This window comes from Notolabrus celidotus, chromosome 3 (assembly GCF_009762535.1).
Source record: "Notolabrus celidotus isolate fNotCel1 chromosome 3, fNotCel1.pri, whole genome shotgun sequence".
NCBI classification, from domain to species: Eukaryota; Metazoa; Chordata; class Actinopteri; order Labriformes; family Labridae; genus Notolabrus; species Notolabrus celidotus.
Window position 1 is genome coordinate 593,627 of NC_048274.1, and position 15,788 is coordinate 609,414.

The following is a 15,788-nucleotide window of genomic DNA, read 5'->3' on the forward strand; positions in this document are numbered from 1 at the left end:
GGAAAGAGGGATAGAGGATAATAAGAGAGAGAGGGAGCGGTGATGGTGAGAGATAGTAGAAGCTGTTGTCCAGCATGTTTGTGATGTATCCGTGTTTCTGATGCCCTGTTTTGAGGCAGACCGTCGGCGGGTGCCATATTGGAAATGCTGAACTCAAACTAACTTCTGTTGAGCTAGTGTGAGGTAAGGAGGCGAGCCTTTAGCCCAGGGGTGTCAAACATGTGGCCCGTGGGCCAAGACCGGCCCGCCAGAGGCTCAAATCCGGCCCACGGAATGACTTTGTAAAGTGAAAAAATTACAGAGAATACATTAACTGCAATTTTTCAATAAAAGTAGGCTAACTACTGTTTTAAATTTGTCCTCTGGGGGTCGCATAAAATCATTGTGCTGACTGAGCGCAGTGAGAAAATAGATTATACTTGCTGTTTGCATAATCCGGTTGAGATTCATAAAGACTTGTTAGAGCACTATAAGATGATCCACTAACTACTAACACTAGCACTACACCCCTGCGTACAACACTGTCCAGCAAGCAAACTATCCCTGCTGGAGCTGAGGGGTCCAAAATAATCAACTTTTCCAAATGTTTCATTTTTTTGTGCTAAAACAAAGTGAAACATTTGGAATTTTCATAATTTATAGATTATTATATTATGATTTTACTAGCCCGGCCCACTTCAGATCAACTTGGGCTGTATGTGGCCCCTGAACTGAAATGAGTTTGACGCCCCTGCTTTAGCCTCTTCCCTAATAGGCTACAGGGTGCCCCCCTGTCAATCAAGTCAGCCACGCCCTTATTTGGGCAAAACTTGTATGTTTTATATCTTCAAAAATACTAAGTTATAATAATGTGTGCTGATAGAGAAATGAGCTATTCAGACCTGAACTGTTTTTTGAACCAGGCTGTAAACATGTTTATTTTTGCTGCAAAGATCGTCTCTTTGAATGGGTGTGTATGTGGTTTCCTGTGTTTCTGCAGCCAGCCTCTAGTGGGCACTCGAGGAACTGCAGTTTGAGTCATGAAATATCTTTCTCTGAAATGTCAACACTCTACAAGTAAAATCTGGTTTATAGATGGAGGGGAGATGATACTTCATCAATAATCTCTGGACCCATCAGTGACCCTCTGATGAGGATTTATTCTCTGGGAGAGGGACGACTTGTCCAGGTTTCTGTTGTAGCCAGCAGTTGGCTGTAAAGAAGTTAAGACCAAACCCTTCTCTCTGTGAGTTGTCTTTGTTTGCAGTCCAAGTTTGACATCTAAAAGGAGTTCAGCAGATTCACCTGCATGCAGATTTTTGCAAACAGGCTTTAATTATGTCCCATTTTCAGAAGGAAGCTGTCATCTTTAACCCTGAACATCTGCAGGCATGCAAACTGAAGCTGCTTGTTAATGAATGAGTGATACCCAGACCTCCAGTCCCTGCACACTCCCCTCTACAGAGGAAACCCTGCAGGTTCAGGATAAAGATAATGAGAGACTCAGGTTATTTAAAACGTCTTCATTCTATCCAGGGCACTCACACGAGCGTGGACGCTAAGACGTGACGGATGAGGTGTTACCTATTTAATTTGCTGATCCATTAATCATGTTGACGCTTCAGATTAATAGAGTAGAGAAGAAGAGGTCCTTAGCTCTGAGGTGAGATTGCTTGCAGGTGCAGTTTCCACACTCCTCCTCTCACGCAGTATTACCTTAATGAAGCCAAATGTTTCAGTCGCATGAATTCCTCTGGGGTGTTTCCTGAAGCAGAGTGTGCCGCTGCAGGAAGAGGATGTATGAGGACAAACTAACAAACTAACAAGCATCTTTGGGGCTTTTAAAGCAACATAAGGTGTCTAAAGGGAGCCGGGGGGATTCTCTGATTTTTACTCTTTCTAATAAACCGTTGTAGTTTGTCTGACCTCTCGTCCCTCTCTCTCTCTCTGTCCCAGCTGAATCCGCCGGGCCTCCTGAGTATGCCCAGGAGCCCCACCTCCAGTGAGGATGAGATGGCTCAGAGCTTTTCCGACTACTCCGATGACTGCGCCTCCGACAGCTCCCGCGAAGAGACCATTTACGAGACGATAAAGGCCACGGCCGAGCCCTCGCAGAGCCGCATGGACGACATTCACATAAACTCGCTGGTCGTCCGCGTCCTCATCCCCGACCTGCAGCAGACGGTGAGTATCTGAGAGGGAGGAGGGCGGGGGTGTGGAGGGAGGGGATGGGTAACATGTGAGAGGGTCCTTGTGAAATATGATGTTTACTTTTCATTGACTCCAGTATTGATTATCAGACTGTCTACATCAGGGGTGTCCAAAGTATGCGGCCCAAGGTCCATTTATTTATGGCCCCAAGCTTCCATCTTAAATTGTGTTATTTATAGCAAAGAAATTAATCACAGTTTCTTTCTACAAACAAAACTAAACAAATCCAGAAACGTCTCTAAAAGCTTCATATGGACTTCCTGTCTAAAGCCAAAGCTCTGGGAATTCTGCAAGACAACAATAAAGAAGAAACACAAGAACTCTTAAAGCTGACAAGTTTTCAAATTAATCTCAATCTCAAAAAAGTGCAATTTAAAATCTTAAAAATGGATTTTAATCTCACATTTGAAAATTCATAATCTCAGATTTGAAACTTTTAAATCTCACTTATTTTTTAGTTTGATTTCACAAATTTGCAACTGTGTAATTAAAAAATGAAGAACTAATCTCATACATGTGCTATCGTTTTCCTGTAAACTTGCAGCTCTATAATCTGACACATGACTTTATATTCTCACAAATACGCAATTTTAATCTCGCAATGTGAAACTTTATAATCTGACAAATTTAGAACTCTAATCTCAGATGTTTTAGACTTTATCATCTTGCAATTTGGGACTTTAATTTAAAAAACTGTACATCTTTAATCCCACAAATTTGGGACTTTATGATCTCCTAATTATTGAACTTTTTATTCTCACAAATTTGCATCTTTAATCCAACATTTTGCAAATTTGTAATCTCACAAATGTGGAATTTAATTTTGAAAATTTGGGACTTTATAATTTCACAAATTGGGGATTTAATAATCTCACAAATTTAAATCTTTATAGTCTCAAAAGTTTTAGGCACTATGACCTCAAAAAAGTGCAATTTAAACTCCTAAAAAGTTTGACTTAAATCTCTCAGATTTGAAACTTTTGTAACCTCAAATTTTGGACTTTAATCTCACATATTTGTGAGTTTGATTTCACAAATTTGCAACTTTAGAATCTCACACATTTGGGACTGATCTCATAAATTTGCTATCATTTTCCTGTAGGCTGCACGGTGGTGCAGTGGGTAGCGCTGTTGCCTCACAGCTAGAAGGTTCCTGGTTCGAATCCCCGGCCGGACGGGTGCCTTTCTGTGTGGAGTTTGCATGTTCTCCCCGTGCATGCGTGGGTTCTCTCCGGGTTCTCCGGCTTCCTCCCACAATCCAAAAACATGCTCAGGTTGATTGATCACTCTAAATTGCCCGTAGGTGTGAGTGTGTGCATGAATGGTTGTCTGTCTCTCTGTGTTGGCCCTGTGATAGGTTGGCGACCTGTCCAGGGTGTACCCTGCCTTCCGCCCGAAGCCAGCTGGGATAGGCTCCAGCCCCCCGTGACCCCTAACGGGACAAGCGGTCAAGATAATGGATGGATGGATGGATTTTCCTGTAAATTTGCAGCAGTGTAATCTGACACATATGACTATCTATTCTCACAAATACACAATTTTAATCTCGCAATGTGAAACTTTAGAATCTGACAAATTTGGAACTCTTATCTCAGACCTTTTAGACTTTATTGTCTTTCAAATTTGGGACTTTAATTAAAAAAAATACCTCTTTAATCCCACAAATTTGGGACTTCATGATCTCACAATTATGCAACTTTTTATTCTCACAAATTTCTGTCTTTAATCCCACATATTGCAAATTTATAACCTCTCAAATTTGGAATTTAATCTTGAAAATTTGGGATTTAATAATCTCACAAATTTGAATCTTCAGAATTTCACAAATTTACAACTTTATAGTCTCAAAAGTTTTAGGCACTATAATCTCATAAAAGTGCAATTTAAAATCTTAAAAAATTGGACTTTAATCTCACAAATTTGAAACTTTATAATCTCATATTTGAAGCTTTTAAATCTCCCTATTTTGGGACTAATCTTTTATATTTGCTATCATTTTCCAATACATTTTCAGCTCTATAATCTGACACATATGAGACTTTATATTCTCACAAATTCGCAATTTTAATCTTGCAATGTGAAACTTTATAATCTGACAAATTTGGAACTTTAATCTCAGACATTTTAGACTTTATCCTCTTGCAAATTTGGGACTTTAATTTTAAAAATCTACATCTGTGGGACTTTATAATCTCACAATTATGCAACTTTTTATTCTCACAAATTTCTGTCTTTAATCCCACATATTGCAAATTTGTAATCTCACAAATTTGGAATTTAATTTTGAAAATTTGGGACTTTATAATCTCACAAATTGGGGATTTAATAATCTCACAATTTTGAATCTTTATAATCTTACAAAATTGCAACTTTATCATCTTAAAAATATTTAACTTTAATCTCACAAATTTGAAACTTTATAATCTCATATTTGAAGCTTTTTAATCTCCCTAATTTGGGACTAATCTTTTATATTTGCTATCATTTTCCAATAAATTTGCAGCTCTATAATCTGACACATATGAGACTTTATATCCTCACAAATTCGCAATTTTAATCTTGCAATGTGAAACTTTATAATCTGACAAATTGGGAACTCTAATCTCAGACATTTTAGACTTTATCCTCTTGCAGATTTGGGACTTTAATTTCAAAAATCTACATCTTTAATCCCACAAATTTGGGACTTTATAATCTCACAATTATGCAACTTTATATTCTCACAAATTTGCATCTTTAATCCCACATATTGAGAATTTCAAATCACACCAATTCTAGGTCCGCCGTGGGATGTCAGGATTATTATTGAGGACACTGTGCTCGTTCTCCTCAGACTGACCTCGGTTGGCCTCAGGGGGCCGTGTTGGCCCAGCAGGGCCCCTGTTTCAGAGTGTTTGTCCTTGTCAGCCACCGGAGTTCACACCTTACAGCCTTATTCACAGTGTAAGAGCTTCTCTTGGAAACTGGGACGCGTAACACAACACAGTAGTGTTAATGTGTCGGAGCTGCTGGGGAGGAAATGATACTACAGGGGCCTCTTTGACATTTAGCTGTGTGTTCTAATCACTTTCAGCGCACAGTAAACAAGGAGGTTTATTCAGAAGAGTCAATAAAGTGGAGCTGGAGTGAAAACAAACAGATGCTTCTGCAGATGTTAAAGGTCTCTACAATGACTTCTTACTTTATGAACCTAAAGCTCTCTCACATCTTGTGTTTTATGAGACTTCTGTGCCTGAAGTGCACATCTTGACTCAGCTTACTGTCTTACAGAACCTTTGTTTTTATTCTAACGATAAAGAAATACAAGTGCACAGACTGCATGCTCCTGCAGTGTCCCTCTCTCCCATCAGTCAGCGTTCAAAATAAAATAGAAATCCCCAAAAAACCCTAACGTGACCTGCAGGCCCGAGGACTCCTCTGCAGATAAAAGAATCAGCATATAACACGTTTGGATGTTCTCCTATCTTCATTCAGAGCGTGGTCATTCAGCTTGAGAGCATGACTTATCGATTCCACGCTCAGTCTTTGAGATACTCCTCTCAAACCTCTGCACTCACCCTCACACACTCTGCCACAGCTCCAGGTTAGGTTTGCTCTGCTCATGCTCGAAGTATGAATGATAAAGCTGTGTTTAAAGAGTGGGACGCTAGTAAAGCAGAATATGAGACTGCAGGTACAACTGTTGCATCCCTTATGGGTGCTGTATTTATGCCATGGGGTGAGTTATGATTAAGAGAGGTATGTCTGCTGCAGGTAAGAAGTGTGCAGGATTATCTTCTTTCATTGCTTACGGTCAAATCCTGATCTTCTTCCTTAACTCCAGATGTTTTGGTTCCTAACCATCAGCGTCAGCTCCTGGATCTGTTGACAAGTCACAGTATCTGCACTTTGTGTCAAACTTGGGTTGCAAAATTCTGGAAATTTTCAAAGTTGGAAACTTTCAATGGGAATAAACAGGAATAAACCAGGAATGTACTAAACTGAAGGTTGGCTCTTAATAGGGAACTTAAATATAGTTGGAGAAAATATATTTTAGCATAATCCTGACTAAAACAACCAGATTTCATCAAGTGCAGTTGAATATCTCTGCTATTCCTCAATCACATGCACATAGCACACTGCTTACTGCAGGGCTATTGAGACCACGCCCCCTACAGGCACTCTGCATTCCTCCATCACATGAAGCACACATGATTTCTAGAATCCTGCAGAGGCTTGAGAAGCTTGAGGGAAGATGCTTCTTTATTTGCATGTTGAATGGGACTTTGTTGGGATTACATTTTTATTAATTTTTGAATAAGTTGGGTCTGGGGTATGAGTAATATTTAACTCAACAGTCATGTTTTTGTTCTTCAATGAAATAACTGATTCTTCAATACAATATTTAACACTTGATAAAGTTCTACTTACAAATAAATCTGTTTTAATTGTATTGTTTATGATGGATGTCTGCTTAGAAAAAAACAAATATTTATAAGATAAGATATACTTTATTTGTCCCCCATTGGGGGAAATTATTTTGTTACAGCAGCTTACAACACGGGACAGGGGAATACAACAATGTACTAACATAGTTACAAAATATAATAACAATAATAATAGAAATGACTAAAGTGAAATAGAAATAAAATAAAATAGGGTAAAATAAAATAGAATACAATAAAATAAATTAAAATTAAATAAAATATGGCAACTATTATCCTTGGATATGATATCTTTCCATTAAATTCCCATTAATTCCCATTGCAAGTTTCCAATTTGGAATAATAATAATAATAATAATAATAATAATATTAATAATAATAATAATAATAATAATAATAATATTAATAATAACAATTATAATAATATTAATAATAATAATAATAATAATATTATTATTAATAATAATAATAATAATATTAATAATAACAATTATAATAATATTAATAATAATAATAATTATTATTATTATTATTGTTATAATAATAATAATAATAATAACAATAACAATAACAATAATAATAATAATAATAACAATAACAATAATAATAATAATAATAATAATAATAATACATTTTATTTATAAAAGTGCTTTAAAAGATTCTTTAAGACACTTTACAGGAAAATAAATGATAAAGGAAAGGAAAGGAAAACAGTGCAAAAAAGCAAAGAAAAGCAAGGCAGCAAAATAAAACAAAACAACAAAAAAAGAATCAGTCAATTCCAGTTTAAAAGCCTTTATAAATAGGTGTGTTTTGAGTCTGGATTTGAATTTGGTGAGTGAGGGAGAGAATCTGAGGTGTTGGGGGAGAGAGTTCCAGAGGGTGGGGGCAGCGACAGAGAAGGCCCTGTCCCCCCAGGTTCGGTGCTTGGGTTTGGTGAGAGGGGTGAGGAGGTTGGCATGGGTGGAGTTGAGGTTGCGGGAGGGATTGTATGGCTGCAGAATATTTCCCAAATTCCCCAGCTTAAAGCTGCTGTGAGGAACTTTTGTTTTGTATCGATTCTGGCGCCCCCTTGTGGACAAAGTGATACCTCTTATCTCTTGTCCTATACATGCAAAAGTAGTGTTTTCAACAAAAGCCTCATCCTGTTGTGTTCAACAGTCAACTTTACCAGGCAATGGGATTATTTTCCATGAAAAGAAAGAAAGGCTGTTTCTGAAGCAAGATGTCCATCATCTGGTCTGACACCTACCCCTCCAGGGCGGTTTCAGGCATTAAAAATGACAACAGAGAAGGTGTCAGTGTTGCTGCTGATGGACTTGTTTGCTTTTGAAGGTCATAAAGAGGCATCAGTATCATTTTCAGTTTGTTTCTCAGCCAGTTCAAAACTCCTCACAGGGCCTTTAACGTCCCATGGAAACTTACCGGACATTCTCCACCCCTTTGCAACCCTAGTCCTGTGGCTATTTTACAAATATCAATCCTGGTTTTTAATAATGTGTTAATGATAATTTCACATCCAAAAGTCATGAAATGAGACATTTCTGGCGAGCGTATTCAGAAATCACACTTGTTTAGCGTCAGGCTGTTGCACATTTTGTGGTTTTCACAGCTTGTGGACGCCTGCACATGCCAAACGTTGCAGTGGAACCTAAACAGACACCTAAACTCAGCTCACTGAGGGGCCTCGTGGTGTAGAATCTGAGCCCGAGCAGAGGCGTTCTCAAGTTTTAAATAAAAACCTGATAATTGATTCAATCAGTGAAGAGAGGGAACACTTCTTTTATGACACTGTTTCTGAAAGATGGAGGCATTCCTCTTTTGTTTTCAGTCACTATAATAACCTTTATCTAATGTTGTTGTGAGTCCTAATGTTGTCTTTTCCTTTATAAATAAAGCAGCAGGATTTACCTTTTAATCAAATGAATGCACGCTCAGGCAGCATGCATATTAATGATCTTTAAAAGCTGCCTGTGGTGCTTTTAATCGAAATCCTCACTCATATCTGATCTAACGTAAAGCTTGTGACTTAGCTCAAAAGGATCTTTAATAACATGCAGCGGTGTGTGGGCGGCATGAAGCAGCTACAGACTGTAGCGTAGGTGAAGGTGTGTGTGTGTGTGTGTTAATGCAACTCTTTAATCAGGTAAGGAATGAGTGTAAATAACTGAGGATTAAAGCAGGGATGGGGACTGGTGTAGGCGCAGCATGGATCAATACTGTAAAATATTGGACCTGTGATCAGTGACACACACTCAGATCAGATAACTCACCTGGATGTCTTGTTGCAGTTTATGACAGATGATGGGATAATAGCGCTGAAGCCCAGAGGAAACGAACGCCTGATGAAACGTGTTGAAAGTGTCGCCTGCTTTCTATGATTATGGTAATCAGAGGCAGGTGGATGAGCAGCAGAAAGGAAATGATACATAATGGATGTTATTCACCGGCTCAGACCTCATTCCTACACTTAATGTGGGACTGAAAAACAACGAGCAGGGTTTCTTTCTTTCCTTTTATCTGCTAACAATCAGACGATATATCCTCTGTGAGGAGCGAGGGCAAACTTAAGGAGCTTGTTGCAGCATCGTCACACTGAGGGGGGTTAATTCACTTAAAATGAACTCAATATTAGCACCAAGATCTGTGCATTATTTCCCCCCAAGCATGTGCTGATGATGAAGTTGTGCAGCTCTCTGCAGTGTGCTCTTGTTTCGTGTCAGAGCTGTCAGCATCTCTGCTGAGCTGTGTGCTCTCTTCCTGATGGAGCTCAAATCTATGAGCTGGACACTTTGGAGTTGATTCAGGACACATTTGCAGGGGCACTGCCAGGGATTTTGGACCCCATCACCAAAGGCCACAAGAACCCTGTGCAACTGCTGTAACCACATCTCCAGGATCCAATTGACCCAGTCAAAGCTTTACATAACTCTACCTTTTCAGCTGTCTTGCCTCTTGGAGTCAAATATGTACTGTATCAGGTTGATTTGAACCACTCAAGGACTATACCAACCTTCCCTGGAGAAAAACTGAGTGACATACTGTCGCCCTTTCTTCTCTCTCTCCTCTCTCTCCTTTCTTTCCCTCCTTTTCTGGGACCTGGACTTTGTCTTTCCTGAAATTCTAGCTGCCTTTAACACAGTCTGTGCAACTTCTGTCTGACTGCGCGGCACAGCTGATTAGCACAACTCAGGCTGGGCTGTACCATTTCATGCTGATACAGGGGGGGGATTAATATGAAGTAGAGATCTCTGATATACATTTTATGAAGACAACGGGACCGTTTTTAAAAATAATAATAATAATAATAATAATAATACATTTTATTTATAAAAGCGCTTTAAAAGGTTCTCCAAGCACTTTACAGTAAAATACAATTATACAATAGGAAAGGAAAGGAAAACAGTGCAAAAAAAGCAAAGAAAAGCAAGGCAGCAAAATAAAACAAAACAAGAAATCAATCAATTCTAGTTTAAAAGCCTTTGTAAAAAGGTGTTTTGAGTCCGGATTTGAATTTGGTGAGGGAGAGAATCTAAGGTGTTGGGGGAGAGAGTTCCAGAGGGTGGGGGCAGCGACAGAGAAGGCCCTGTCCCCCCAGGTTTGGTGCTTGGGTTTGGTGAGAGGGGTGAGGAGGTTGGCGTTGGTGGAGCGGAGGTTGCGGGAGGGATTATATGGCTGCAGAAGGTTGGTGAGGTAGGAGGGAGCTAGGTTATGGAGGGCTTTATAGGTGATGAGGAGGATCTTGTACTGTATTCTGAAGGGGATGGGAAGCCAATGGAGGTTCTGGAGGACCGGGGTGATGTGGTCTCTGGAGCGGGTGTGAGTGAGGAGGCGTGCAGCTGAGTTTTGTATGTATTGTAATTTGTTGAGGAGGGTGTTGGGTGTACCGTAGAGGATGCTGTTGCAGTAATCGAGTCTTGAGGTGATGAAGGCGTGGATGAGAGTTTCAACTGCAGTGAAGGAAAGGGAGGGGCGGAGACGGGCGATGTTTCTGAGGTGGAAGAAAGCGTTTTTTGAAATATTGTTAATGTGTTGTTAAAAGTTGAGTGACTGATCAAAAATTATACCAAGGTTAACGGATGTGGGTGGATGCTGAAACAGTGGAATTATCAATAGTGAGTGAGAAGTCTGGGCAGGTGGAAGTGAGGGATTTTGGGCCTATGATAAGAATTTCAGATTTATTGCAATTGAGTTTGAGAAAGTTTGTTTGCATCCAGGAGTTTATTTCAGTGAGGCAGTTTGTGAGGGTGGTGTGGGAAGCAGCGGTGATGGATGTGGTTGAAATGATCTTATTCTGAATAAAATTTTAATTAGGATTTTTATTTATTTATTTATTGATTTTTAATTATTATTTTCGGGGCACACTGTCAGTCATGGGCCCTTAGCCTCATCCTAACTTTTCCCCCCTATATGGCGCCACTGCATATTTGGTCACTGCGTTTAGTGTTTATAACAGTTATTTTCTTGAAGTGAGACAGCAAAGAGAAGCTCTTTCAGATAATAAACACACTTATCCCCCTAATGAACCAGTCCGTCTGCACACATGTGGAGAACATGTGCCCTTAATTGCCTGATTGGAGCCTCAGATGGACTGAAATGGAAACTTCTACATCAGGGGTGTCCAAAGTATGGCCCGGGTCCATTTATTTATGGCCCCAAGATTCCATCTTAAATTGTGTTATTTATAGCAAAGCAATTAATCACAGTTTCTTTCTACAAACAAAACTAAAGTCAATCCAGAAACGTCTCAAAAAGCTTCACATGGACTACCTGTCTAAAGCCAAAGCTCTGGGAATTCTGCAAGACGGCAATAAAGAAGAAACACAAGAAGTCTTAAAGTTGACAGGTTTACAAATGAATGTTTTTATCATGATGTGAAAATGTTCTTGATGAACACTAAAACTTCAGAAGACACAAGACAAGATCAAAATTATGAAATTGTGCAGAAAAGGCAAAATTTGGTGCTTAAAAAATGTTCAGAACTCAGGAAAATAATTATTTAGTTCTTAAAATGTTGTCTGCTGGTCAGAAAAGTCTTAAAAACAAGTGTGATGAAATCCAGATCGTGATCCTACCATAGGAAAATAATGAGACGATATTTTTTCCCACATTACCCGACCCGAATGAAAAACATTTTCCTCCAGAAGAAGATAAAGTTTGATCATGTGTACATGGCTTGTGGAGAGCTGAGGACTACCTACACTAGTTACTGATTTATTGAGACAAAATTTAAAATTATTATTATTAAAGAGAAAAAAAGTTTCATATTACAAAGAACAAACTTTACACTTAAGTTAAATATGATAAATGAAGCAGTGATGCTAGCCATTAAAATGAAGCATCACCTGGTTTGTTTCAGCCTCTCTGGAGCACCTTCATTCTTCACACAGTGTCCTCTGTGTTTTGATTTGCTCTTCCATATAATTCACCTTAAAGAGAGAGTCCAGAAGTTAATCTAAGGAGGTAGCTACAGCCTCATAATTTGGATTTATTGTCCACTTCGTACGTATCAAGCTTAAAGAGAGAACATGGAGCTCTTAATGATGTCCCATGGTTCCTACATTTGCAGTATTGGAGTACATGTGCTGCTTTTTTCCTCTGAAACATTTGTAGCCTGTCTTCTGCTGCTCCTGTAGGCAGCACATTTCTGTATGTTGCGTTCATTATCGTGCGCGTGCTGCAGCTGTCGGCGGATGTTTCTTCACTGTTGTTCTGAGGGAGCGTTTGGATGTAAAGGTTTATCATCAAAGCGCAGTGATGCTGAACAGTGGCTCCCTGTGGTGGAGCAGCTGGAGGGGCTGCCAGCATCTCTGCAGTAGTTTCATCATGGGCTCTTTGTACAATAGCTCTTTGTTTGATGTGTGTGTGTCCTTGGGGAACAAGGAAAAGTTCCAGATAGCTTTACACTGGGCGTCCGTGACAGTGAGTTAGAGCGTTTTCTCAGCGTGTGCTGGCGGGGTGAAACAGAAGGGCAGGAGAAGAAAGAGCAAGCTGGCGTGGAGGCAGAGACACACCACCTTATGCCCCTCTCCTCTGGGTTTCCCTCTTCATGCAGACTCTGCAGCCAACATGTGTTCACTCCAGCCTCGTTAAACATGACAGCTGCTCTGTTGCCCTAAACCTCAAAATAAAACTATCTAGGTAGCTCTCTAGCATCAGTTTGCACGTGTGAGTTTCATCCAGTTGACGCCTCTCAGACCCGCCCTTTAGAGGTGTTCTCCCCAACTGGGAGAAGACCCTGGCGTAGACCCAGAACTTGTTGGAGGGATTATATATTTCACCTGGTCTGGGAACGCCTCAGGATTCCCCAGGAGGAGCTTGAGAGTGTTGCTGGGGAGAGGGAGGTCTGGGTTGATCTACTTGGACTGTTGCATCCCTGACCTGACTACGTATTAGCCGAAGAACATAAATGGATGGATGGAGTTTTAATGGTTGCATGGGCTATGATATGCAGTATTAGTCCACCTTCAATCTAAGAATCCATCCATCCACCTTCTTGTCCCGGTGACAGCGAGCTAAGCAGCAGTGTTTCCAGTTCTTCCTGGGCCACTCTGAGGCAAGCCCTCCATCGAAATCTGGGTCTACCCAAGGATCTCCTCCCTGTTGAATGTGCCTAGAAAACCTCCTAAGGTTCATCCCACGAGGATCCTAATCAGGTGATCAAATCACCTCCACTGGCTCCTTTTGATGCAAGGGAGTAGCTCTCAGGCTGAGCCCTGACACTCTTCGGAGGAGACTCATTTTGTAGCTGCTGGAGCTGCTTTTTACTAGCTCGCTCCAGGAAGTAAGCTGTTAATAAGCTGTTAAATTTGGTGAGCACTTCCCCTTTCCGTCCAGCTTATCATGTGCGTGAATAGAATTTAGGGCCGTCAGGATGAGAGCTCACAGGGCAGCTCTGTGCAGCACAAAGTGAAGATGTGTCGGCTCGTCTCCGTCACAATCAGCTGCAAAACTGGAGCAAACTGCACAGAGCTGAGGAATGTTGTGGGCTTTCTTGCACTTCAATATCAGTCGAGCAATTTGTGAATCAGACCTTGAGACGGGGCAGAGAGCAGGGCAATTGATGTGCAATTCTTGGCTGCAGCGGCCACAATCCATTCTTTGTGAATTCCACCCTGAGTTCTTTTCTTTGCAGTCAATGTTTGCTTTAGTCACAGTCCACATCATCAGTGCTAGAGTCCACATTGAGTGTTGTAGCAGTTGAGTACAAGCCTTGGACTGGAGTTTACAACACTGATCATTTAGTAATTAAGAGATATGTACTAATGCTTCTAAGCACGCAGCAATGACTGTTTCTCACTGGAGTCTCCAAACTCCTGACACGCTTTGTACGACGTCACCAGACTTCAGCAGCAGATTAAAACAAGAATCTGGAGGACAGTAGATTGAAATCATGCTCAAGGTGTCATGTTTTGAAGCTGCTGTGTTAGAAATTGGCTTCTTCATCTTATTGTGCCCGTTCAGTTTTCCTTTCACGAGCTCGTCTTTTCATTTGTGTCGTAACATCACGTCCCACTGAGGCTAAAAAAAGACATGGAACTGAAAGCTATTAGCAATTGGTTCAGAGCACTTTGCCGGCTCTTTAGCACCTTGTAGCTTCCTGAATAACAAATGTTAACAGAAGGAAGAAGTAGTTTGTGTGTGAGTGTGTGTGAGTGTGTGTGAGTGTGGTCCAGTGGGGTTGGATCCTCAAGGTGCAGCATTGACCCAGAGATGAACCCATGACCCTCTGAAGTAATTAGCTCACTAAACTCCAGTATGCAACCTGTGTGTGTGTTGGTGTATGTGTGTGTGTGTGTGTGTGTGTGTTCACATGTGTGCACTAAGCTCTCTCACATGTGTGCACTAAAGCTCCTGATTTCACACTCATCACTGAGCACTCAGCAGTTCCATTTGATCACATGATTGAGTCCCACAGTCCTCTTAGAAAATCAAACTTGGCTGAATAATTCAAACGTACAGACACAGACGTCGCCTGCAGCTGCAGCTCTGATCCATACTGCAGGGAACAAACGTGAGCGCTGCAATCACATTTGTTATTTTATCAAAGGAGATGGAGGTGCAAACTATCACAAAAAAAGAAAGAGCATTAGTGTCAGAACGTGGCTTTGCATCATGAATCGGATAACTCTTAGAATCAGCGAAGAGAACGTCCTTTAAAGCTGCTGTGAGGAACTTTTGTTTGTGTTGATTTTAGCGCCCCCTGTGGCAAAAGATGCACATCTTCTTACCTTTCTGATCTTGTCCTGCACATCCCAAGGTAGTCCTCTAACAGTCAGATTACCACCTCATTGGGTGGGGTCCTAAAAAGGCATACAAGTCATCCATATTAACGACTGCTCCTCTGTCACTAGGTGTCCCCCAGGGTTCACTGCTCGGTCCCCTCCTCTTCATCCTCTATACCAGGGGTGTCAAACTCATTTCAGTTCAGGGGCCACACACAGCCCAAATTGATCTGAAGTGGGCCGGACCAGCAAAATCCGAACATAATATGTTTGTATGGTCTTTTTTGCCATGATGAGTCTCACAGTGGGCTTTTGCTCTTTAAGCACTGAGACCTGCTGCGAACACACCATACACACAAGTTATCCATTCACCGGACACACCGAGTTTAATGTTTACTGCAAAAGAACAGATAGATTATAATAATGAAGAAGGTAAAGTTGACTATTTTGGACTCCTCAGTTCCAGCATGAGCAGTTTGCTTGCTGGACAGTGTTGTATGCAGCGGTGTAGTGCTAGTGTTAGTAGTTAGTGGATCATCTTATAGTGCCCAAAAAAATCTTTATGAATCTCAATCGGATTATGCAAACAGCAAGTCATTTATTTTATCACTTTGAAAAAAACGCTTTTCAGCTTCTTGTTCACTCAGTCAGCACCATAGACTGTATACAATATGCTGCTCAACTGCTGTCGAGCTATTGTGATGTAAAGAGGCGGGCTGACTAGCCAACAACTACAGTGTTCCCGCCTGTCAGTCAAGTCAGCTGTGCCTCTCATTGGAAGACTCATAATCTCAATATCTTCCATATTGCCGCATTAGAATAAAACTCAACCCCTACAGTGTGTGCCGATAGAGCAATTAGCTATCCAGACTACACTGGTCTTTTGTACCTCTCTGCAGCTGAAACCCTGATCCATGCATCCATCACATCAAGAATTGACGACTCTAAC

At 40.7% G+C, this 15,788-nt stretch overlaps 1 protein-coding gene across 1 annotated transcript in view; it reads left to right on the forward strand.

The window, feature by feature from the left end:
* The first annotated feature begins 1,738 nt into the window (after positions 1-1,738).
* The window catches only part of LOC117810434 (SH3 and multiple ankyrin repeat domains protein 2-like), a 284,015-nt gene continuing 269,965 nt past the window's right edge, over positions 1,739-15,788 (forward strand). The window contains 2 exon segments of the mRNA XM_034680270.1: positions 1,739-1,835; positions 1,936-2,163. Coding sequence (XP_034536161.1) covers positions 1,960-2,163 — 204 coding nt within the window. The 5' untranslated portion in view covers positions 1,739-1,835; positions 1,936-1,959.